General features: G+C 48.3%; 1 protein-coding gene across 1 annotated transcript; it reads right to left on the reverse strand.

The window, feature by feature from the left end:
- Positions 1-10,937: 10,937 nt before the first annotated feature.
- LOC309533294 (lipocalin-15-like) lies at positions 10,938-19,461 on the reverse strand. Its single transcript, XM_082224679.1, has 7 exons — positions 19,111-19,461; positions 18,388-18,527; positions 16,113-16,183; positions 13,788-13,901; positions 12,502-12,603; positions 12,015-12,036; positions 10,938-11,137 (listed from the first exon to the last, which is right to left on the reverse strand). The coding sequence occupies exons 1-7, from the start codon at positions 19,204-19,206 to the stop codon at positions 11,131-11,133; spliced, it is 552 nt and encodes a 183-aa protein (XP_082080805.1). The 5' UTR covers positions 19,207-19,461; the 3' UTR covers positions 10,938-11,130.
- Between the last annotated feature and the right edge of the window lie 3,411 nt (positions 19,462-22,872).

The raw sequence follows: 22,872 nt of genomic DNA on the forward strand, positions 1-22,872 counted from the left end.
AATAAAGCTACTAGAGATTAGAACGGACCGTCTCTGGACCTGATTTATCCCTATTCTCACACGGAAGCAGGACCGTTGCCGCTACTCTGCTATCTTGCCAGGTCATTTTTTCCCAGCAGAGTTCTCACAGGGAAGAGTGACTGGACGGCAAATTATCTTCACTTTAAGAGGTTATGGATGATCCGCGTCTCCTGATAAGTGTGAGAAGGGAGGAAGGCTGCCAGCTTTGAGTTGCTGTGATCTCCTGCCAGGGAGGGCAGTGAGGAATGCTGGTGATCGGAGCCAAGAGCCAAGAGAGACGGCTGCTTCGGAGGAGGTCCAGCTTGATGGCAAACGTGTGAGTACGCTTGTGAGAAGCCCTGGGGGGAGGAGATGGCTGCTGCTCAGGCACAGCAGGGCCATGAAAGCTTCAACATCCCCTTCGAAAGGCTGCATGGGGCCAACTGGGAGGCCTGGAGTAAGAGCATGCACCGCTGGCTGGCAGAGAGGAAGCTGTGGGACTGCACCCAGGCTGATCCAGTCCATGCCCAGTCCGGTGAGGGGTCTGCAGAAGCTTCTGAAGCAGATATGGCTGCTCTGGAGAGAGAGCAAAGGGTGCTAGCCATTCTAAGGGCCAGCGTTGATACTTGGCTGTTGCCAAAGCTCCAAGGGAGGAAGCCCTGGGTCGCATGGCAGGCACTGAAGATGGCATGTCAAGCCTTAGTGGGAGCCACACCAGAGGGGGCTGAGAGTTGCCCAGAGAAAGCCCAAAGTTCAGAGGGGGCTGGAGCTGTTTTGGGAAGCTGTTTCCGTGCTTCACCACATCTGTGTGATGGACTGTGTGCTGGAGAGCGGCTGAGAGCTGGGAAGAGGAACGCAGTTGCAGGCTGTTCCTTAGGCAGCAGAGCACCCAAGAGAGGGGGTGCAGGCCAGGCAAGCCGTTCCAAGAGCTCTGCGAAAGTGAAAGCCAAAGTCTCCAAGAGTTGTTTGTGCTTTGTGGCGTCGTCCAACAGCGCTGGGAAGCATCCGCTAGAGGCCCAGGCTGCCAAGGACACCAGCTGGCGTGGAATGTCAACAAAGCAGGTTCCCAGGGCCGGTTCTCACCAGAGACGTGGGAAAGCAGCAGGCCACAATAAAGACAAGGCGTCTTATCACCTCACAGCTGCGTTGGTCTCTCTGGGAAGCAGCGAAAGCCCTAGTCGCGGGAAGGCTGTGGCCATGGCAACCAAGAAGGACACTGACAGTGGGGGTGCAACCAACGCCATGGCATCTTTGGAAAACAGCCAGAGAGACACTTTTTCTCTGATCATCGATTCAGGAGCTTCGCATTGCCTCGTTAACTCCAGAGTGCTCCTGAGGAACTGCAAGACAGTTAAAACTGCACGCTCTGTTATTTTAGCAGATGGGTCAAAAAGACCACTGACTGAATCTGGGTCTTTGTTTTGCTCTTTTCTAGGTTGTGAAGTGCCAGCTTATTATGTCCCGGAACTCGCCCATTCTCTTTTGAGTGTGTCAGCATTATTGGCTATTGGAATTGATGTCTTATTCTCTAACAATTTGTGCTCTTTTTACAGGGATGGGAAGAAGATCTACAGTGTTGAGAGGAAAGACAGGCTCTTTCTGGTGGAGCTGCCCATTGAAAATGGGGCTGGTGGGAAAATGGGACTGGTGGAAAATGTGGCTAGTGGGTCCATTGATAATGCCCAAGTGCAGTGTGCTAATGTCCCACCACACAATGATTGTATCCATCTGTGGCACAGAAAATTTGGGCACGCAGCGTGGTCGTATGTGCGTAAAGCTGCAGAGAACACAATTGGGTGTAGGTTCAAGGCATGTGACAAATTCCTGGATTGTCAAGCCTGTAAGCAATCAAAGGTCACAACATGCACATACCCCAGGTCAGAGAGAAGGACCAGCAAACCTTTTGAACTGGTCCATGCAGATTTGTCAGGGCCCATGCCAACACCTTCTTTAGCTGGGTCTAAATGGATTCTGATTCTGATTGATGATTTTTCGAGACACACCTGGCTGTTTACGCTTAGATGCAAATCAGAAGCAGCTGCACTGATCAGGGATTGGATCACAGCGGTAGAGCTGCGTTTCTCTACCAGGGTGATTTCCTTTCAATCTGATCGCGGGGGGGAATTCACAGGTTCTGCGCTGCAATCGTTTTTCAGGCAGAAAGGTATCAGTCATCGTTTGACTGCCCCCTACTCTCCGCAACAGAACGGGTTGGCGGAGAGGAAGTTTCGCACTTTACAGGAATCAGCGCATGCTATGTTGGCAGACTCGGGATTGCCACAGCGCTTTTGGGCTGAAAGTTATAAGACAGCATGCTTTGTGCAGAACAGGGTGTTCAATTCAAGTGTAGGAGACACACCGTACTTTCTGCTTCATGGAAAGAAACCGAAGGTGGACTTTCTGCACGTTTTTGGTTCGCAGGCTTGGGTTCTGGTTCCAAAGGCCATGCGCAGAAAGGGTGAGCCAAGATCTAGGAAGATGATCTTTGTAGGCTATGAGCCGGGTTCAAAGGCGTGGCGTTTCGCATACCCTGCTGGCGACCAGTCTAAGCTGCTTATTAGCGGCAGTGCTGAGTTTTGCGAGCAGAGTGGGTGGAAACGTCTTCATGGAAACCCAGATGTTCTGTTAGACTCAGGTGATGAGGAGGAGGAGGACGAGGCTGAACCTGTTGCTGAGGCGCACGGTCAACAGCCACAGAGTCCAGAGCAGGGATCTCCAAGGCAGAGGCCTCAAACCTCTCCAAAAGGGAGTCCCAAGACCCCTCCACAGGTCTCTGTAAAGTCTGAGCCGAGGAGTGAACCATCCTCGCCAGCAGAACCAGCTGTACGCCCAAAACGGCGCAGCAGGTCAGAGGGGGAGGTTTCTGACACAGGAGATGGTAGGGCTGATCCAGGTGAATCAGGCGCAGGTCCGGAATTCACTCTGAGGAGGTCAGCTAGGTCAACCAAGGGTAAGCCTCCTGAAAGGTATGAAGCCACTAGTGTTTGGGTTGGTGTGGCTAGGTGTGAGCCTGAATCCTTTGAGGATGTTCAGAAGTTGCCTCAGGAAGAAGCTAGCAAATGGCGTGAGGCGATGCAGAAGGAGATGAACTCAATGAAGTCTCTTGGTGTGTTCTCACTAACTCAGCTGCCGGCTAACCAGCGAGCTGTTAGTTGTAGGTGGATTTACCGCTTGAAACCCACAGAAACGGGAGAACCACAGTACAAAGCGAGATTAGTGGCACGTGGATTCACACAGAAAAAGGGTGTCCACTTCACAGAGGTTTATTCGCCGACCTCAAGAGCGGAGACTTTGAGAATGTTTTTGGCGATAGCAGCACAGAGAGGTTGGAAGGTGAACCATTTTGATGTAGATGTTGCCTACCTAAATTCAGATCTCCAGGAGGAGTTGTACATGCTTCCTCCTCCAGGGTTTGAAGTCAGTGAGCAAGGAGTCGTGTGGCGGTTGCACAAATCCATCTATGGATTACGCCAATCTGCCAGGAATTGGAATATGTGCCTACATGAAGCCTTAGAGGAGCTAGGTTTTAAGAGGTCTGTTGCAGACAGTTGCCTGTACCTGAAGAGATCAGGAGAGACACAGGAAGTGATTCTTGTCTTTGTTGATGATATCTTAATGATGGCACAGACTAGTGAGCAGGTGAAGAAGTTTGCTAGGGAACTTGGAAAGCGGTTCAAGCTGAAGCAGCTTGGGGATGTCAAATCCTACTTAGGTGTTCAGATAGCGAAGACTGAGGATGGTAGCTTTTTGCTTAGCCAGAAAGGTAAGATTGAACAGTTGCTTGAGAAGTTCAGGATGTCTGATTGTGCAGGTGCCAGGTCACCCATGGAAGCTGGATACGTAAAGGAATTTCAGCAAGTAGAACGCGCTGCGTTTGAAAATACTGAAGTATTTCAGTCAGCCCTAGGGAGTTTGTTGTACTTGTCTCAATGGAGCAGACCAGACATTGCGTTTGCTGTCAATCTGCTCAGCAGAGAGGCATCAAACCCCAGTGTGCAAGCCTGGAATGGCATCAAGAGAGTTCTGAGGTATTTGCAGGAAACCAAAGACTTTTGTCTTAGGTTGCCAGCTCAAGGAGAAGTGAAGCTGACTTGCTTTGTGGATTCGGATTGGGCTAACTCTGAAGATCACAAATCAGTGTCAGGCCTAGTGGTAAAGTTTGGGGACTCTATAGTTGGGTGGAGGTCCCGGAAGCAAAGTCTCATAGCGCTTTCATCTACTGAAGCCGAGTTCAGTGCGCTATCAGATGCTTGCAGAGAGCTGGAGTTCTATGTGTGTTTGGTCAAGGAAATCTGTGGAGAGAATTGTCTGCCTGTTGTGGTGCATGAGGACAATCAACCTTGCCTCAAATTGGCTGAGACGGGGCAATTCAAGGCGAGGACCAAACATTTGGACATACGTTTCCGGAATGTATGTCAGAGCGTTCATGAGGGGCTAGTTGCTCTGAAATACTGTCCCTCAACAAAGAACCTCGCTGATGGTTTCACAAAACCATTAACCTTCCAGAAGCACGAGGAGTTCTGTGAGGGTCTGTGTATAGGGAAAGCATTGTTGACTGTTGTCTCCAGATGCAGGACAAGAGGGGGTGTGGAGTTTGGAACTAACAGGGTTAAAACTCACTGGTGTCCTGTATCTGGTTCTGGGAGGAGCTGGGAGGAGCTACATGCCGAGAAGTGCGTCACAGGATGTTGTTCTGACGCTCTTCAGATCTGTCTCTGCAACGGACAGAGAAGCAGCCCAACTTAGAGGCTGCTGGGCGAGTGCTTTGGAAAAGCACAAAAACATGCCGGAATGTTCCGATGGTGTCTGACTGATTTATTGCTCTGTAAATAAAGCTACTAGAGATTAGAACGGACCGTCTCTGGACCTGATTTATCCCTATTCTCACACGGAAGCAGGACCGTTGCCGCTACTCTGCTATCTTGCCAGGTCATTTTTTCCCAGCAGAGTTCTCACAGGGAAGAGTGACTGGACGGCAAATTATCTTCACTTTAAGAACTGATACCAGAGCCTGCAATAAACCCAGATGCCAACTTTGCTGCCACATATACCCAGACAACACCATCACTGGACCCAACAACATCAAACATACCATCTCAGGCTTACTTAATTGCTCATCTTCTAACATTGTGTATGCCATTAAATGCCAGCAGTGCCCTCTAGCTCTCTATATTGGACAAACAGGCCAAACCCTACACCAAAGGATAAACGGTCATAAATCTGACATCAGGAATCACAAGACAGAGAAGCCAGTAGAAGAACACTTCAGTCTCCCAGGACATTCAGTACAGATCTCAAAGCGGCGGTCTTATTACAAAAGAATTTCAGAAATAGACTTGAAAGAGAAATTACAACGTATTACTAAACTGAAAACTATGGAGAGACCTGGTCTGAATAGAGATATTGGATTCTTGTCTCATTACACATGCTGAAGCTATATTTGGTCATCTAAATACTATCATGCTTTTTCCTGTAGGACTAATTGCAGTCGTTAACAGTCGTCAACAGGTTTACGATACCCATTGAGTCAATCACCCGTCTCTTACTACCCTTCTGAGAAAACCCCCACCCTCCCACTATATATAAGGGTCTGGTGACTTCTGTTTCAGTGTATCTGAAGAAGTGTGCATGCACACGAAAGCTTATACCCAGAACAAACTTAGTTGGTCTCTAAGGTGCTACTGGACTATATATATATATATATATCGACTGCGTCAGACCAGCACGGCTACCTACCTGAATCAACTATTCTAGGCACTCAAGGAGAGCTGCTTCTAACTTGGTATTGTCAGGATGCTGTTAGCGGCTCCCAGTAGGTTGCCCAGGAAAGTATAAAGACAAGGAAAGGTCTCTTAGCATTCTTCTTGATTTCAGTCTTTACAGAGAGAGGCTATAGAACCCATCCTCTTGGATAATGATGTTGTCCCAAGTGAATCTCCACCCCCTCTCCCTGTCTCACCCACTCCCTCATTCGTCATTCTCATGGTCTCCTCTACATGGGCTGCTCCGTGCCCTCTGTCTTTGACCTCTTTGCTCTTCTGCTTTTTAAGGCTCACCGGGTTCTGGGAGATGGAGGGTCTGGAATGCATTCTAATGACAACGTATCAGCTGGGTATTGTTCTGGCTCTCCCATGATTTCCCAGCTTTCCCCCTCATCTGTCTCTGAGCTGCGACCTCCCTCAACCCCCTGTTGTAAATCTATACTGTCTTCCTCTTCCTCCTCCCTGGAAGGGTCAGCATGGGGAGGCGGTCTCCACCATTCCTCCTCTTCCCAGTCCCTACAGGAATACTCCAGTGGAATATCCCCCATGTCCGTTTCAATTACACACAGGCATTCCCCATTTTAGTGTCAATTAAATAATTATGCTTAATAGGACTTACGTGTGCTCCGCTGTTGCATGCAAGGACCCAGACCGCAACCCCTGCAGAAGTCAGGGGTTCCCTGTACATGCCCATCTTAGATCTCAGCCCACCTGTAAGCTCCTTATGCAGCCACACCAAAAAGTGATGCTGCAAAGAGACAGGACAGCACCCAGAGATGCATGTGCTCTTGGTTTTGTTCCACCTACTTTGAAGCATATTACTTATGGAGCATATTAAATACTTCAGCTAGCTGTGTGGTATGTTTTAGATGGGGTGCCTGATAACTTCACTAACTTGTAGTCCATCCACCCTTGGCGCCAACTGCTACTAACTGCTTGAGGAATGCTGGTGCAGCAACATTTTAAAACAGATAAATGAATCAGCACCTGTGTTTATGAGCTTGTAAACCTCCTAGCTGGAAGTTAAAAGGGAACACATCATTGCAAAGAGTGTAAGTTGTGGCTCCACTGCAGTGGCGTAGCGTGGGGGGTGCCAGGGGTGCCGGCCGCACCGGGCGCAACATTGGGGGGGGCGCGTTTGGCCGGCCCTTCGCAAGACGAAAGTCCATAGGGAAATCTCCGGGACAGCGGGGAAGCACAGCGCGTCTTCCCCACTGTCCTTGGTCCTCCTCCGAAGGCTGGCGGTGGGGCGGAGAGACCTCCTCCCGCCGCCAGCCTTCGGATGGCTGTCCTGAAGACTTGTGGTGGGAGCAGTGGCGTAGCGTGGGGGGTGCAGGGGGGGCCTGCCGCACCTGGCGCAACATCTGGGGGGGCGCGGAAGAGACTCGAGTGCTAAAATCCACGGGTTAGGGGGCGCAAATTACTTGCCTTGCCCCGGGTGCTGAGAACCCACGCTACGCCACTGCTCCACTGGATGTTATGCTTCTGAACTGAAACAGACACACTGATCACTAGTTCCTGATAAATTGCTTAGCTTTTTTCTTCCTGCTTCTGTAAAGTTTTCTGAGCCACTCTCATTGTACAACCTCATGTTTCAATCCTGGCATGCCTCCATGGCTAACCTTTCCTGACCCTTTAACTTTTTTGAACAAGAGGGTGGTTTGCCCATTTGGCATTGGTCATTCATACTGTGAATCGGATTTTAAAGTATTTGCACATTTCACTTTTTATCTGGGCAGCTGAAAAAAGAAGAAGCCTATTTATTCTCCAGTCTGAACTAAGCTATCAGATTTTCTGTCCTTGAATCTTCATTCTGCCCACAAGTGTGTGTGAGTGTACTGGCCCCTGAGGACATTTCAGAGATCTTTCTGTAACCCAGAGATGCTAACAAGAAGTTAGCTCCTGAGTGGACCGCCTATATACTTGTGAGAAATACTATGATATTTATTCCCTGGGTTGGGCACTTTCCAAATGTATTTCAAGTTAGAACTATTAGAGTACCCAGGCCTGGGGAGAAGCTTTTCTTTGATGACTTTCCAGTGGTCAGAGTGTTGGACTGGGATTGGGGAGAAGCAGGTAGAAAGCACAATTCTGCCCCAGAGCTCACTGAGTGACCTTGGGCTAGCCTCTAGCTCTCAACCCAACCACAGGGTGGTGTGAAAATAACATGAGTGCTTAAACTGCCTTTCAGCACCCCCCCACCTCCCGGGAGATTGGACCCCAAGTCTCCTAGATATCACATACTGATTTCTCCTATAAAATTCATGCCAGAAGGTTTCACAAAGACCATAGTTATCCACAGTTACCACGAGAAGAAAATAATTCATGCTTCGCTTCATGAATTCTCCTTCTCAGCCAGTTTATTTAGAAAGAAGTACTTTAGCGAATGTCTCTTGATAGAGCCTGATCGCAGTCTGCCACATGCTTCCAATCGCAGGAAGTGGAAGGGGCCCTGGAGGGAAGTGTCTGCATGACCACCAGAGCTGTTTCAGGAAGTACAGAATCAAAAGACCTACCAGCAGAGCAATCAAAAATCGTATGCCCAATATTTCCCTGCCTTCTCTCTCTCACTCTGGCACTTGTCTCCGTCTAGCACTTCTGGCTGTGTAGGATGCTCCTTCTCTGTCCACATACTTACAACACCCTTTTATACAGGGCAATTAGGCTAATGGTCTGAGACCATATAATAACAGTTTTGGAACAAAACCTTCCAGGCATTGATGCTAATGCTAACCATTCAATTTTACTGTGCCACCAGTATAGTTAATTGTAGTAAGTGGAACTGTAATAATTGAAAGAAAGAGAATAACATGGAAGGCTGGTGTCAGTCCACTGTAGGCTATAAGAGGCAGGGACATAGCATGGTAGGGGCCATCGGGGCAGTTGCCCTGGGTGCAAAAAAATTAAGGGTGCAAGTTGGGTGAGGGATGCTTCCCCACTTCTGAGCCTTGGCTACAGCCTGAGTGACCCACTCTCCAGCCCAGACTGCTGAGGAAGGAGAAGCCAGAATCTTCCTTTCAGCCCCACAAAAGAGGCAGCTGTGAACGCAGCCCACCAAGCAAAGTGGTCTGGCTGCCTCTCCAAAGGCACCAGCTGAACGGTGGTGGTGACAGCAGCAACAACTCTTTCCTCCCCCCCTGTTGCGGGCAACTCTTCCCTCCCCTCCCAAGTGCGCAGCTCCATCCCAGAGAGGAGAGGAGAGGAATGTGGGAAGGAGGAATCATGCTGCAGAGGAATTATTATTTTCTCCCCCACTCCACCCCCAAAGTCCTTTCCATGGCTTTGCATCACAAATAAATTCAACAAGTCTTATCCTGCCAGGCTCCTGGCTGGCTTCTTTCCCTCCTGAGCACTGCACGCTAACACCTTCTCGAATCTGCTGAGCACCTAGCCCAGTCTTTGTGCATTTGGGCAAAGTGGGGGTCCTCAGAGCTTCAGGGGAGGGTGCATAGGAGGATCTGTAAGGCAGGAAAGTGAGGAAGGGGCTAGGAGACAGGGGGTGAGAGATCAGTCTCTGTGCATTTGGGTGAATGAAAGTCCCAGGGTTGTGGGGTGTGTGGTGTCCATAACAAGATCAGCACCTACCAGGGTTGCAGAGCTGAGGTCTCCCTGAGGGGAAAATCACCTTCAGCTCACAATGAATGAGAAACATACCACATCCATCCTTCCCGAAAAAGTACAGGAACAGAGAGACAGCCATCCTTTGAATCCTTACTATTCTATGACTACCTCAGCATGGGTATTTTTTAGAGAAAACTTCTTAGCACCCATCTTACGATGGGTAGCTTTGGGAAAAAGAGAAATACCACCTCATCCCACCTACAATTTTAGCAACTGCAAAGACATGGCATGTATTGTCTCATCAGTTATAATTTGGCCCATATCCTCATGGCAGATTAATTTGATGGGGCAATACAGATTTGAAGATGGAAAGTCAGCCTCTGTTCTGGAAAAAGTGGGTTGATATGTGGGATTTAGGTATATATTAGATCAGCAGATAGGTTCAAGTGGAGAATTTTGGTCATTTCCTACATTGAGGTTTAAATATCATTTACCAGCGAATGCTGAATGGCAATATCTAGAAAGGCAACATCTGCTGGTGTCTGCTTTGAGCACTTTGGCATCTCCTAAATTGTTGGAGGGACTTTCCAGAACTTCTCAGAAAGCTACATCTATAACTGCTATTTATAAATGCTCTTTGGATGTTTAAAAATGTAGAGAGTTGTGGAACAGGAAATTAAAATGTTCTATACAACCTTAACAATGGGAAATCGCTCGAGGATCTATACAGAACGGATTTGAAATGCAGATTGGTCCACTGAAATGGGTGTACAGGAAGCCATCATCTCAGGCAGGTAGATGCTGGGGTTGTGATGCTGCAAGGGCCTCATTGAAGCAAATGGTACATGTATGTCCACTGATATATTGCTTTTGGTCTGAAGTTGTTGTCCAAATTAATATTTTTGATATTTTCAGATGTTCTGGTATGTTTAAACTATATTCCCATAGTATGGGGGTTAATAGCAGGACAGTACAAATGGATGGTATGCTCCCTCATGGCTGCCAGAAGGCATACTTTGAGTCTGGAAAGTTAAATGCCCACTGTCTGTTACACAATGGTCTAGGGACCTTGTTAGTATAATTGTTTAATTGACACTGAAATGGCTAAATGGCTAAATGCGTTTTGCTGAAAAAGTTTAACATGGAGAAATTCCACTGCAGTATTCTAAGGGAGACTGAGTTTTAACTGAGTTGATCATTAACTATTGTTGTTTTCTGCTAGCTAACGTGTGAGTGTTTAACCTTAGCTCACATGAGAAGGGAGCAGCCGTTGTGTTTTTTGTTCGCAGGCTCTGTGGAAGTAAGAAGGCTTATAGGTGTGTTTGGGGGGGATTTCATATTTTCTAAAATGCTGAGCCTATGCTTTGGACTGGCACATGTCTTGTGGAACTGTTTGGATGTATCATTTTCTGCTTTTTGTCATGTTTTGAAGAAAGTTCTGCAAGTAAAGTTTTAATTAAAGTTATTGACCTTGACAATGTTTTATTTCCAAAAAGGAGTCAGTTTTCATGCATCCAGTCGCTTCAAACTGTGCAATATTAATATCTGCAATAGACCTCACCATCCTTGCTAAAAACAGCCTATCTCAAAGAAACACATTGCTAAAAAAGAATCCACCTTGTAAAGCTGTTTATTCAGCAGGAAAGGGTGGGGTGTGGATGAAGCAGAGGTCAGATTGCAGAGTGGGGAACGCTTGTAGTGGGAGAAGGGAGCGAGAGATCTGATCAACAGCAACAATTTCTGAATCAGCCGGACTTCTGCAGTGGGGTGGAGGTTAAGCCTTGGCCGCTGATGAATTGGGTCCTCTTCAGGCACTGCAAAACAAAAGGCAGGATGGTATGTGGAAAAAGTCTTGAACTGTGCAACTGGCACTGTATCAAAATTTTGTCCTAACTACTACCTCTTCCTCTTTTTCTTCTTGGGTTGTCCATTCACAAACCTTCTCCACAGCAACCAACAGATGGCAGATCTGCTCAGAAAAGCCCTGCAGCAGGGCTGGTCAATGTTTGGACTTCCAGATGCAGCTCCTGATGCACAACACCCATCATCCCCAGCCAGCATGGCCAAGGCTTCCCCACACTTGCCCTGGTGTGATGCCAGCAAAATGCAGGGCCCTATTTCCTTGGGGCAGCTGTTGGCAGGCCCTTCTTGTGGGGCTTGGTTTGCCATTGCTCCCACACATGGATGCACTCCTCACCTCCCTCCCCTTGACAACCTTGGAAGAGAAAAGCCCACATCTGCCTGTAAACAAGCTTCTGGACTTGTCTGAGGATTCCTTGGGCTTCCACATGATTGTTGAATGACAGTCACTTTGTGCCCAGGAAAAAGGATTGGCTGCAAACAGGAGTGGGAAACTCTCCTGAGGTTTCTTGGTCTTTGATGCTCATTGCCATCATCCCTGGCCATTGACCATGTTTGCTGAGGCTGATGGGAGTTGTAGCCCAACTGCATCTAGGCAGCTGCTGATGTTTCCCATCCCCGCAACAGACCACGAGAGCCTCCAGTGCCTGGTATCTGAGTGTTGTCCTGTCTCTCTGCACCCAGATAGCTTGATTCCAGGTAGTCTAAACCACCATTGGACACTGGCTGCCCATTACTACATCACCAAAGGGGGGAGTAACTCTCTACCCTCCAGCTTCCAGTTTTCCAGATGTAGCAAACACCCCCTCTTTTGCCAGATCTTTCACTCACCTGAGGAGCTTGTAGCAAACATCTGCAATGCAAAAAAGGGAAAGAAGTTCATGAATATTAGAACACAGAGGTGTGACTTTAGGAAATCCAGTTGTCAAGCAAGCATGGGAGGCCTTAATGGTCAGCACTGACTCCCACTAGGCAAAACAAGTAGGTTGTCTTTTTGTTTTTGTTTTTTTTTAAAAAAATACGTCTGGTGGTATGGCTTATACCCAATGGATATGCTAGCTTGGAAAATCTCACCTGGCCCATTCCTTTGCTGCCATTTCACTCACAACCCAACCTCTGGATCAATTTGTGGGAATCAGTGTTATCCTCGCAATGAGCAATGTTTTTTTCTGGGGGCACTCAAAGGTATGCAGCACTGGTACCTTTTTCTTTCATATGTTAAAAGTGTGAGATTACTGTAGCAACTTCATGGTGAGTACCAGCACCATGCTAAACCAGACAGGCTGAAAGGAAAACAAATCACAAATGCTGTACTCACCAGACTTGGGGAGGATTACCATCAGGTCATCTGTGAGCCCCACCTTGTGGTAATGCTCCTTGAACTTCTCCAGCACTTCATTGCTGATGTCTTGAGTGCGGGCTGCATCCAGAGGAGGTCAGAATTAGACTCTGTTTGAGGTGGTGAGCAATAACTTCACCAACCTCCAGTTTGTGGGCAGGGCAGGGTAGAATCTTGAGAGGCTACCATGTGGAGGGAACACCCTAAGGGGGTTCCAGTCTGTGGGCTGAGGCCGGAGGTAGGGAGGAGGAGGAGCTTTCAGAAGTGGTTTGAATGAGGGGTTGCACCTCATGGCCTGGACACTTGCCCCACTTTCGTATGACATGCTCTGGGCCCCCTCAGTCTTGGGAGCAACTTGGCACCTCTGTTTTCATGGCCTTCCCTCCATCAACTTTTAGACTGTAAACTTATTGGGGCAAAGGCCTGGCCTCTTAAGCTTTATAAAGTGCCTCTTGCCGGCTGATGCTGCTGTACATATAACAAAACATCTGTCTTGTCCCGCCTTAAAACTAGTGGTCCAGTCAAACCATTTAACAACCTTCTCCCTCCTTGCAAGGAATGCTGGGACTCTTGTTCTATGGGAGGCATCGAGTCCTCTGCATCCTCCACCAATTCCCAGGATTCCAGATAATTTAAAGTGTCATAAAATGGATGCTACTTTTTATTTTGGTGATGGAGCCTGTCCATTATGAAGTGTGAGGCAGCTGGAGGGGAGGAGGGTAGCAGCAGCAGCAGCGAAGTATCAGAGGGGAGAGCTGTGCCACATAGCCTGCCCTGAAATTCTGCTGTCCCCATCACCAGTGCTAAAATAAGATTCAGCTGCCAGTATATGTGGGGGAGACGTGCCATCTTACCCTTCACTTCAGGCAGCAAATTGCCTTGTGCTGGCCCTGTTTAGCACTGTACTGTACTGTATTGTATTATAATCTATTGTAGGGAAATGAGGGTTTGCTAGTTTTATCTACAACGCCCCCACCCGCCCGCCAACATCCTCCATGGAAGACAAGTGGCTGCAGAGTTAATCAGCACAGCACCAAGGAGACAGAGAAGAAAGCAACTCCTGAGTTTCAGTGAGGGGTCCCGATCAGGGGATTCAGTCAGGGGCCCCTGCTTTTGCCTGGGATGCATCAGAGGGTGTGCAATCCCTTCATTCAAAGAAGCAGCCCCAACTTAGCAACACCGCTCTGCCATCAATGGCTCAGGAAGTAAGATGCCACCTCCACCCTCCTCTCTCTTGCTCAAGGATGGGTCATTGGAGCACGTACTGTACAACTGGACGGTGGTGCTGCTGGGCTCATCTTCGATCTCCTTGAAGGTGTAGAGGAGGGCAAAGTTGGTGTAGTCGGTTTCCAGCACCCGCATATCTCTCTTGGCATTCTCTGAATGAAGGAGGAGATGGAACCCCGATTAGTTCTGGCCATGGAAGGAGGATCAGAATCTGTTCTTCTGTCCTTCCAACTTTTCCTTCCTCCCATCTTTCCAGAGCCAGATAATATTGATAATCACCCACCAAGCCACACTCTGAGGTTATCCCATGCCACCCTAAATACATTCTGTCTTTCCCTCGTGTGGCATTACATAGCATCACAAAGATTGCCACCTCAAGGTGAAGAAATGGGTTTCCCAAATCTAAAACCTGACTGTGCAGTCAGTCTGAAACGGGCCCCCAAATCCCCATTTTTTCTTCTCCATTAGCTAAAATGCATTAACTTGAGCACTTGAACCAATGTATAACAAGAACCCAGCTGTATGAACAAAGCCCTCTCCTTTATCAGTCGCCTGTGGTGATGCCTCGGACCTTCGTCCCTCATCCTCGGAGAACACATTCCTGGCCAATGCACCAAGAAATGTAGCCTTCTTAGACTTTACCAATTGGTTGGGTGGGCATTGCTCCCAAAGAGGGAGGAAGGAGCCGAAAGACCCCAAGGTTGATTCAGAGAAAGAGTTCTTTATTTCTGCTCTCCGGAGCAGCAGAAAAGCACTTGCGTGGTCAGTTCACAGCAAGCCCAAAGAAAGAGAAATTTCATGCAGTATATATCCCCTCAAGGCACCCTCTCCCCCCTTCCCCAGGAATCCAGCCTCGTACGTTCATACACGTAAGTTGACATCCATGACAATAAACAGATGTTCCTGTACCGGTACTCTTATCTTGGGGTAAGGAGGTCACCCAGCTATAGGAGTTTCCCTTGACGCCATCTCCATCTCCGGCCTTGGGGGCTGACAGACCCTGTCTTGCAGAGCCTGTGCGTCAGTGTGTCAGGATATTTACAACCTACAAGATAAGATAAACCCCAGCTCTGGCGTCCCGTCTCAAATTCAGAACTGACAAGGCCATCCATTAAGCGTCATGTACTGATAAAGGAGAGGGCTTTGTTTATACAGCTGGGTTCTTTTTATACATTGGCTCAAGTGCTCAAGTTAATGCATTTAACTAATGGAGAAGGAAAAATGGGGATTTTGGGGCCCGTTTCAGACTGACTGCACAGTCAGGTTTTAGATTTGGGAAACCCATTCCTTCAAAGGATTCTAGACTTCTTCTAGAGTGTCCGCACCAATTTTCCTAGATGGGAGAGGAGGAAATGATCCAAGAACCACTAACGTGAATGGCAAGCTCTTTTGCCAGCTAGGCTGCAGAGAAACCAGAATTTATTTGGCAATTGCTAGGAATGTATGTGCAGTGTTCTTGCACTTAGCAGGCAAGGGAATATATATACCAAAACATGTGAGTTTCAATCTTCATTAAGAAGTACCCTGTACATACTCAGGATCACTCTGTCTCAAGCCTTTTTATCAAAACCTTGGTTCTTTTAGAGAGAGAAAAAAGCACTCTGCACAGACTCAGGGGCACACAGGAATTTTAAACACATAACCATTTGGCAGGTCAGTTTTGCAGAGTCCCACTGTCCCTGTTGCCACATTACTCATGTGTAGTTACCCACACAGGTAGCCCCTACTCAGAAAGAGGTCATGTGCCAGGCTTTCCTCTCACACAAGATGTGGTTGTGTCCTGGCTCTGGACCAAAATCCTGCAGAGGCAAAGTCCTCAGGCAACTGCAGCTCTGAGAAGGAAATTAGTCCATGCCCTTGTCCATCTCAAGGGGGTCCATTGACACTTCTTCCTCTCTCCCCGAGTAGACACCTTGGCCACCAGACTCTGATGGCTGGTCCACAGACTCCATGAGAAATCAAGAGAGTCCTCAGGAGAGATCCCTGCAGCTGAAAATCCTATTCCCACAAAGGAACCAAGGGTTGCAGCAGAAAGCTACAGTTCTTTCACTCACCCTCAAGGAGCAAGGCCTCTAGTCAATGACTAGCTAGTCCTGCTCGTAAAGTCTGTGGCCCTAAGACCTTGCTGAGGCAACATGGCTGTTTGATCTCAGGAGAAGGGGATCTCTCCATGGTCCTGATTTTCCTCCAAGATGCAGACTTTTGCCTGCCCTGGCCGTGCCTGGGAAACCCCTTGCTTGGTCCATCCCCTCATCTGAATCATGGCAGGCTGGGCGGGGGGCAGGAAAATGCAATTCCGGGGGCAAACCTTAATGCACAGTCCTGCTCCCCTCTCTCTACGCCCTAAAGCACTTGTGCCCTACCGTCGTTTGTGAAGTGTGCAGGCTGGTCTGTCTTCTTAAAGTACATCTCTACCTTTTTGCACTCCTCAGGGCTGGAAAGAGAAATGAGGGAAAGACACATACTGGGTTTAGAAATCACAGAATTATACAGTTGGAAGGGACCACAAGTCCAACCCCCTGAGATGCAGGAATGTTTTGCCCAATGTGGAGCTCAGACCGACAGCGCTGAGGTTAAGAGTCTCATGCTCTATCTACTAAGCTATCATTTGATTCTGAGTAGCTTTATTTTATTCTTTTTAAATAATGTTTATTAAAGTTTCACAAACAATAAAAAATTCCAGAATTCATACATTAAAAAACTACTAAAATAAAAAAATACAAAAACAAACACATAAATAATACACAATAAGAAACAGTTAGCAATAGAAGAGAGAAAAAGAAAAGAAAAAAAGAAAGAATAAGAACAAAGAGAAAAGCCAAGAGACAAAACAGAAAATAGATTAATATTTTCAAATCTTATATTTCATTCACTAGTTTCTTGACCTCCTCACACCTCCCATTTTGTATTCCAGTTCAGATATTAAATTCAGCAAATCCTTACCCTCTAACATTTGTCCTCACTCGAGATATTAACCTATTATAAATGTCAATTTTCCAGTTATCAATCCTTATTTACATTTACTTAAAAATCTTTTTACCAATACCAATTATTTTCCATCAGACATCGTTTTAACATTCCTTAATTTTACAGTACTTCTGCAGGTAGTCTTTAAATTTCTTCCAGTCTTCCTCCACCGACTCTTCTCCCTGGTCACAAATTCTGCCAGTCATTTCTGCCAATTCCATGTAGTCCATCATTTTCATCTGCCATTCTTCCAATGTGGGTAGCTCCTGTGTCTTCCAATACTTCGCAATGAGTAGTCTTGCTGCTGTTGTTTGATTCTGAGTAGCTTTAAAGCCTCCACAAACTTTACAAAACACTAAGTATGCAAAGTTACACTTACAAGGACCTATTTAATGTGACTAAGCAACTGGGCCCAGATAGTAAAATCTGCCTGTGGTTTTTTTTTTAAATATTAGCAAGAAGTTGAGCCCCCCCCCATTATAGAATCATATTGGAAGGGACCTTGAGAGTTATCTAGTCCAACCCCCTGCAATGCAGGAATGTTTTGTCCAATGTGGGGCTCAAACTCACAACCCTGAGATCAAAAGTCTCATGCTCTACCAACTGAGCTATTAGACTACGGAGGCTGCTTCCCCGTGGGGCATTTTCAGCAAAGGTGCTTTGTCTCATTCACCCATATTTTAATGCGGGTGAGGGGCACACTTGACATCGTGATCCCTTTCTCAGAGGGGAGAACAGGGAAAGGAGCATCACTGCCGTTGCTGACAATATGTTGCGCTAGGGCTCTTCCTTCCTATTGACCTGGGGAAGATTTAGCTGCCCAACATATTCACAGGTGTTTGGGGGCTACATGTTGCATCTGCCCCAGCCAGCAAGATCAATGGTCAGGGATGATGGGAACCGGAGTCCAAAACACCCAGAAAGCCCTACACGGAGGAAAATCGCATTATGAGAGCCAGTGATAGTGTAATAGTTGGTGCAACCACAAAGACCTCAGAGACCAGGGCTTTCACTGGGGGCCAGTTGTTGCCTCTCACCCTAACCGCATGGTCATTGTGAGGATTAGACGAGGAGGCAGAAGCATAATACACCCCCATGAGCACATCTTAGAAAAAGGTGGAATAGAAATGCAATGAAATAAACAAATAAATTATAACATTTGTAGCAGGTTTCATTTTATCACCCCACTTGTGTATTTTAATTAGCATCAGGTCACTTTTCCAGTATGTATAAGATTAGGAAAGTACTGATTAAATTAGTATTGGAACACTATAACACTTCAGTGTTGATTTGTAGGAGGAGTGGGGTGGCCAGAGCATTAAATATCTCCTTATAGGGAAATGGTCCAAACCCATCCCAGCAAATTTTTATGAGAATTTGGCACATCTGTTCTGAAAGAGGGTGCTTCTCCTTGCTGGCTCTATGATCCAGCCATCGGGGATCACCAATCCATTGTAGTCTACATGGCAACACCCCCAAGGGAAACCAGAGTGCTTGGTCTAATGAAGAGGGAACATTTTCATCCTGCCCCAGCATTTTCAAAGGGTTTCACAGGGAGGGGGTATTTGGGAGGGGCATATTTCCCCCCTGCAAAATGTGCCCTCCCTCCCCCATTCTTAATCATGTAAAGTGCTCCTAAGGCCAGCTAAGGGACTAGCAGTAGTTACTTACAAAGGGTAGCCAGTAAGTATTTTCATGTCACCGTTTGGAAGGGGTTTGACTAGAGCAGCAGATGTTGTCATGAGGCTCTTCATGCCCTGGAATACAGGGCAGTTTGACGATCCGGCCATGATGTGCCACATCCCTGAAAACTGGAGGAAACCATTCCAGTCAGACCAGAGGTCTCACCCCTCCACTCCACCATCCAGATGAGGCCAAATCTGGCATTTCCCACATTTCTGTGCATTTCAATTAACCTGCATTATTTGTGCCAAGGCTCGGAGTGGAGCACAGGAACCCCTCTAAGGAAAAGAAGCCCATAATAAAAAGGAGAATAAATGCACACCCAGATTAAATCTCAGGAGCTGGACTGAAGCGTAGGTCAGCAATAAACCAACAACGGCGTCAGGGAAGCTGCCTCTGGCAAGTGCATGAGGTGATGACAAGGCTTTCAAATTTGGCAACCAGATAGCGTTATAAAATCAAAAGACAACAGAGAAAATGGCCAGCAACAAATCGAGCATAAATTTAGATGGTACTTGGTGGACCCATCATCTCCCATCATCCCCTTGCCACTGGCCTCTGGCTAGCTGGGACTGGTGGGAGTTCCTTCAGCACCAACTCCTGGAGGGCACATGGTTGCAGAAGTGTGAGCAATTGGCTAGCTCTGGAAGCAAAGAAAGGGGTGCAACTTCCACACAGCAGTGACCGCACCCTTTCCCTACAGCTCAGTACCTTCTGAAGATCGAAGTCTGGTTGCATGGCAATGTCTGCCCAAACGCAGAATGAGCAGAGCAGGAGCATCAAAAGGCTGTGCATGGTAGACCTCATCCTGCAGGTGCCTCCTCTTGCTCCTTGCGTGCTGTCAAGAGAAAAGCAGCTGGGCGGAGGAAGATGCTGTTTCCTTCGGAGGCGCCCAACTTTATACCTCTCCCCTTGGGTGTCACAGCAGCCAGGGCGCTCTGCAGCGTCTCCTCCCACGTCTTATGTAACACTTTGGCCAAGTGTGGAACTGCTATCTTGGATAGGTGGTATTGGGTAACACCCTATTAAGTGATAATTGCTGGGCTGCAACTGGATAGCAACCAGGGGCAAAACCAGGCTTTATTTCACCCAAGTCAAAGACCCGGTTTGGCACACTCCCCATCCGTACTTGTGTACAGAGGGGGCGGGGAGAGAGAGACTGGGAGCCTCAATGGCACCCCACTGGAGGCTTCAACCGGGGCGAAAACCCTCACCAGCTCCCCCGTAGCTACAGCTCTGAGTAAGCCCCTTCGCCTGACCCAACAACAAGAAAAGAGAACAGGCAGGTTGGATGAAGGGGCGCTTCAAAATGACTCCCCATGATCCAAAAGATTGTTCGCAGTATACAAATATTCTGCCCTCGAGGGTATTCCCAACCAAGACCCCTTTCCCTGACTCTGCATGAGAGAATGTGCACTTTTGGTCCATTTGTTTGCACGGGCAGAAATGGGGAGGAATCCCCCCCAAAGACAAAGGAAGGAATGCGTAAGGAGTTGCTTCATACTGTATCAGACCATTAAGGTCCCTTTGAACAGTGCTGTCTGCAATGACTGGCAGTAGCTCTCCATGGTTTCAGGCAAGGGAGATAGATGCCTAGCCTCACCTGGGACCTTCTGCGTGCAAAGCAAGTGCTCTGACCACTGAGCTGCGACCCCCAAACTAAGATCCCCCTGAAGAGGAAAAGCACTAGCATCCCTCACATTGCTGACTCTGCTGCCCCAAAGCCCGTGAGACTCCCCTTGTGATATTTCCCAATCTACTAGCGCTCAGGAAGAGCAAATCTGTCCCTGTTGGTTTCTCTCTTTTTCTCATTTTCCCATTCTTAAAGTTATTATTTCCATACCAGTTGAACATTTTTTTTTCAAGTCCTTGTGAAAATTCGCCAGCATTTCAGTGCTAATTTCTTCTGAAATGCACATTTTGTATGCACTTTTGCCTAATAAACACAATCCGTTTGTTAGACAAGCGTTCACATAATGAGTCAACATTCTCAATTGATTCCTATGGGGAAATTTCTAAGCATTCCTGACTGTGGAACTTTGGCCTCAAAATGGGGGGGGGGGGGATGGATGGGACGGGACAGAAAAACCCTCTGAAACCTTGTCCAAATTCTACCGCTCCCACCCAACACCGTTTCTGATGAAACAGCTTATGAGGACCAGTAAAACAGTAAAAAAGAAGAAGGCTTGTTTAAGACTGCTTATCTGTTTATAGTATTTTATGCAGGCCTGGCTGCTTGGATATCTGAACTTGCAGTGTGTATAGGAATTTTCAGTACTAATTCCTTGTGTTTAGATTAGTGAACTTTCATAGAACGAATTTTCGGATCACAAGACCTGCATGCATTCACATTCTTACAAAGCATTTTTTCCTAATACAACACATTTTTGTATATTGTTTTCAGAAGCATATGCATTCCATGCACACTTTGCACTAGCACAGTGTTTCCCAACCTTTTTTGGGCAAAGGCACACTTGTTTCATGAAAAAAATCTCGAGGCACACCACCATTACAGCCCTGTGACATCAGCGCGCAGCGTCACGCCGGGAGGGACATGAATTGCTCATCCCCATTAATTAACAGCACAGACTCACACCATAGCCAAGACGAGGGGGGAAAACCTCAGTCATGCACAGTCATGCACATGTAGGGGCTAAATGAGGACGAAGACCGGGCAGAGAGCAGGGTTCAAATCACCCCACCTGGCCAGGACAATCCCTGGGTGCTCCCTTGGGCCACTCACCTGACCCACCTCGCAGGGCTGTTGTTGCGAGGATAACACGGGGAGAACCACGCGCGCCCCCGGGAGCTCCTTGGAGGAGAAAGCGGGCGATGAATGCAATGCACGAAATATATGAGAGGCGACCAGGTTTTGCAGGTGAGGGCCCCCCGCCAGCCTCCGCTTCCAACACCCGGCACAATGACGCCAAAAATTTTCCCCTGGGCTCGGCTCGGGGAGCAGCGCTGCTCCCCCCCGGCTCCCCTTCGCCCTCCCGGCTCTCTCTGCCGCCCACTGGGGACCCCCCTCACCTGCCAAGTCCGGAGCGCCGGTGGAAGTTGCATGCATGCATGCAGGGCGCCGCGTTGCCATTGCATTGCACTGCACTCCATGCAATGCCTGCACGCATGCATTGCCTTGCACGCCCGCCAAGGGGTCTCCCCGCGGTCCGATGCGTCCCCTCCGGCGCGGATGCAGCATTGCAAAAATAAAAAAACCCCGACGCAGCCCTACCTGGGGGGCAGCCTCCGCCTCCGCTGCTCCGCCTCCGCCGCTCCGCCTCCGCGGGGATCCCCGGGCTCCATCCTGCCGCCCGATCTCCGCGGGGGCGCAGGCAGGCTGCGCGGGGTCTGCGCGGAAGAGCCCCTGCCTGCCCGGCCGCCGCCGCTGCGCTCATTCCATGGCCGGGAGAAGAGCGCTTCAAACAAAACGCCCGGCCCGCCAGGCCACGCTGGGAAACGTAGTTTGCGCACCCCGCGCAGGCGCGGAGCCCAAGGGCGAGGGGACTACGGATCCCGGCAGCCCCTGCGCCAGGGACGGAGGGGGAGAGGCCGGGTGCAGGGATGGAGGGACGGGTGGGCGAGCGAGTGAGTGAGTGGCAGCCGCCAAGCCTCGGCCGAGAGCCAGGAAGGGCCTCCCCGGAGGAGGAGGAGGAGGAGGGAGGTGCAGAGCGGGAGGGAGGGAGGGAGGGAACCCCAGGAGACATCTAGTGACGGCGCCCCAATCGAAAATTTGACTTTTAAAAAAAAAATCTTTCGAATTTTTTAATTTTTCCTGCGGCACACCAGGCAACATCTCGCGGCACACTAGTGTGCCGCGGAACAGTGGTTGGGAAACACTGCACTAGCATGTGCATGTTTGGACATATTCCTTGACTTACGTTAGCTGCGGAATTTAGATAATTTCGAAGGGCAGCTGTGTTTCAGTTGGCACATTGCTCCAGAAAGTGAAAATTTGGAAGGTTTACCTTGAAAATGTGAACTGAATCAAAACTCTCCCCTGTTGCTAGCTGGAGCCCCTGGCTGTCTATTCGGTTGGGCCAGACCAGATTGGCAGGTGACCTGGGCAATTCACATTTGTGTTTTTGTGGCCAAAAGGCTTCATTGCATCCATGCACAAGTTAGGAACCTAGGAAGCAGCTTTATACAAAGTTAGACCATTGGCCTATCTCCTTCTGTATTGTCTACACTGATTGGCAGCAACTCTCAATGGGTTTTGGCAAGGGACACTCTCAGCCCTACCCAGAAATGATAAAAAATCCAATTTTTAACACACACAAAGATACACACAGAGCAGGAGAAAACAAGCTTGCTCCATCATCCATGTGACAGCCCCTAAAATATTTGAAGATGGCTATCCTGTCTCCTCTCAGTCTCCTCTTTTCCAGGCTCAACATACTCAACTCCCTCAATCATTCCTCATAAGGCTTGGTTTCCAGACTCTTGATCATCTTGGTCACCCTCCTCTGCACATGT

The sequence above is a fragment of the Podarcis vaucheri genome (assembly GCF_965113315.1).
Source record: "Podarcis vaucheri genome assembly, chromosome: 5".
Taxonomy (NCBI): Eukaryota; Metazoa; Chordata; class Lepidosauria; order Squamata; family Lacertidae; genus Podarcis; species Podarcis vaucheri.

Coding starts and splice junctions, on each gene's coding strand:
- LOC309533294 (XM_082224679.1), bottom strand. CDS start 19,206: ATGAGGTCTACCATGCACAGCCTTTTGATGCTCCTGCTCTGCTCATTC. Junction 16,184..18,387: donor ATACTTACTGGCTACCCTTT/GTAAGTAACTAC, acceptor TTCTCTTTCCAG/CCCTGAGGAGTGCAAAAAGG. Junction 12,037..12,501: donor GGTAATCCTCCCCAAGTCTG/GTGAGTACAGCA, acceptor TTTGCATTGCAG/ATGTTTGCTACAAGCTCCTC.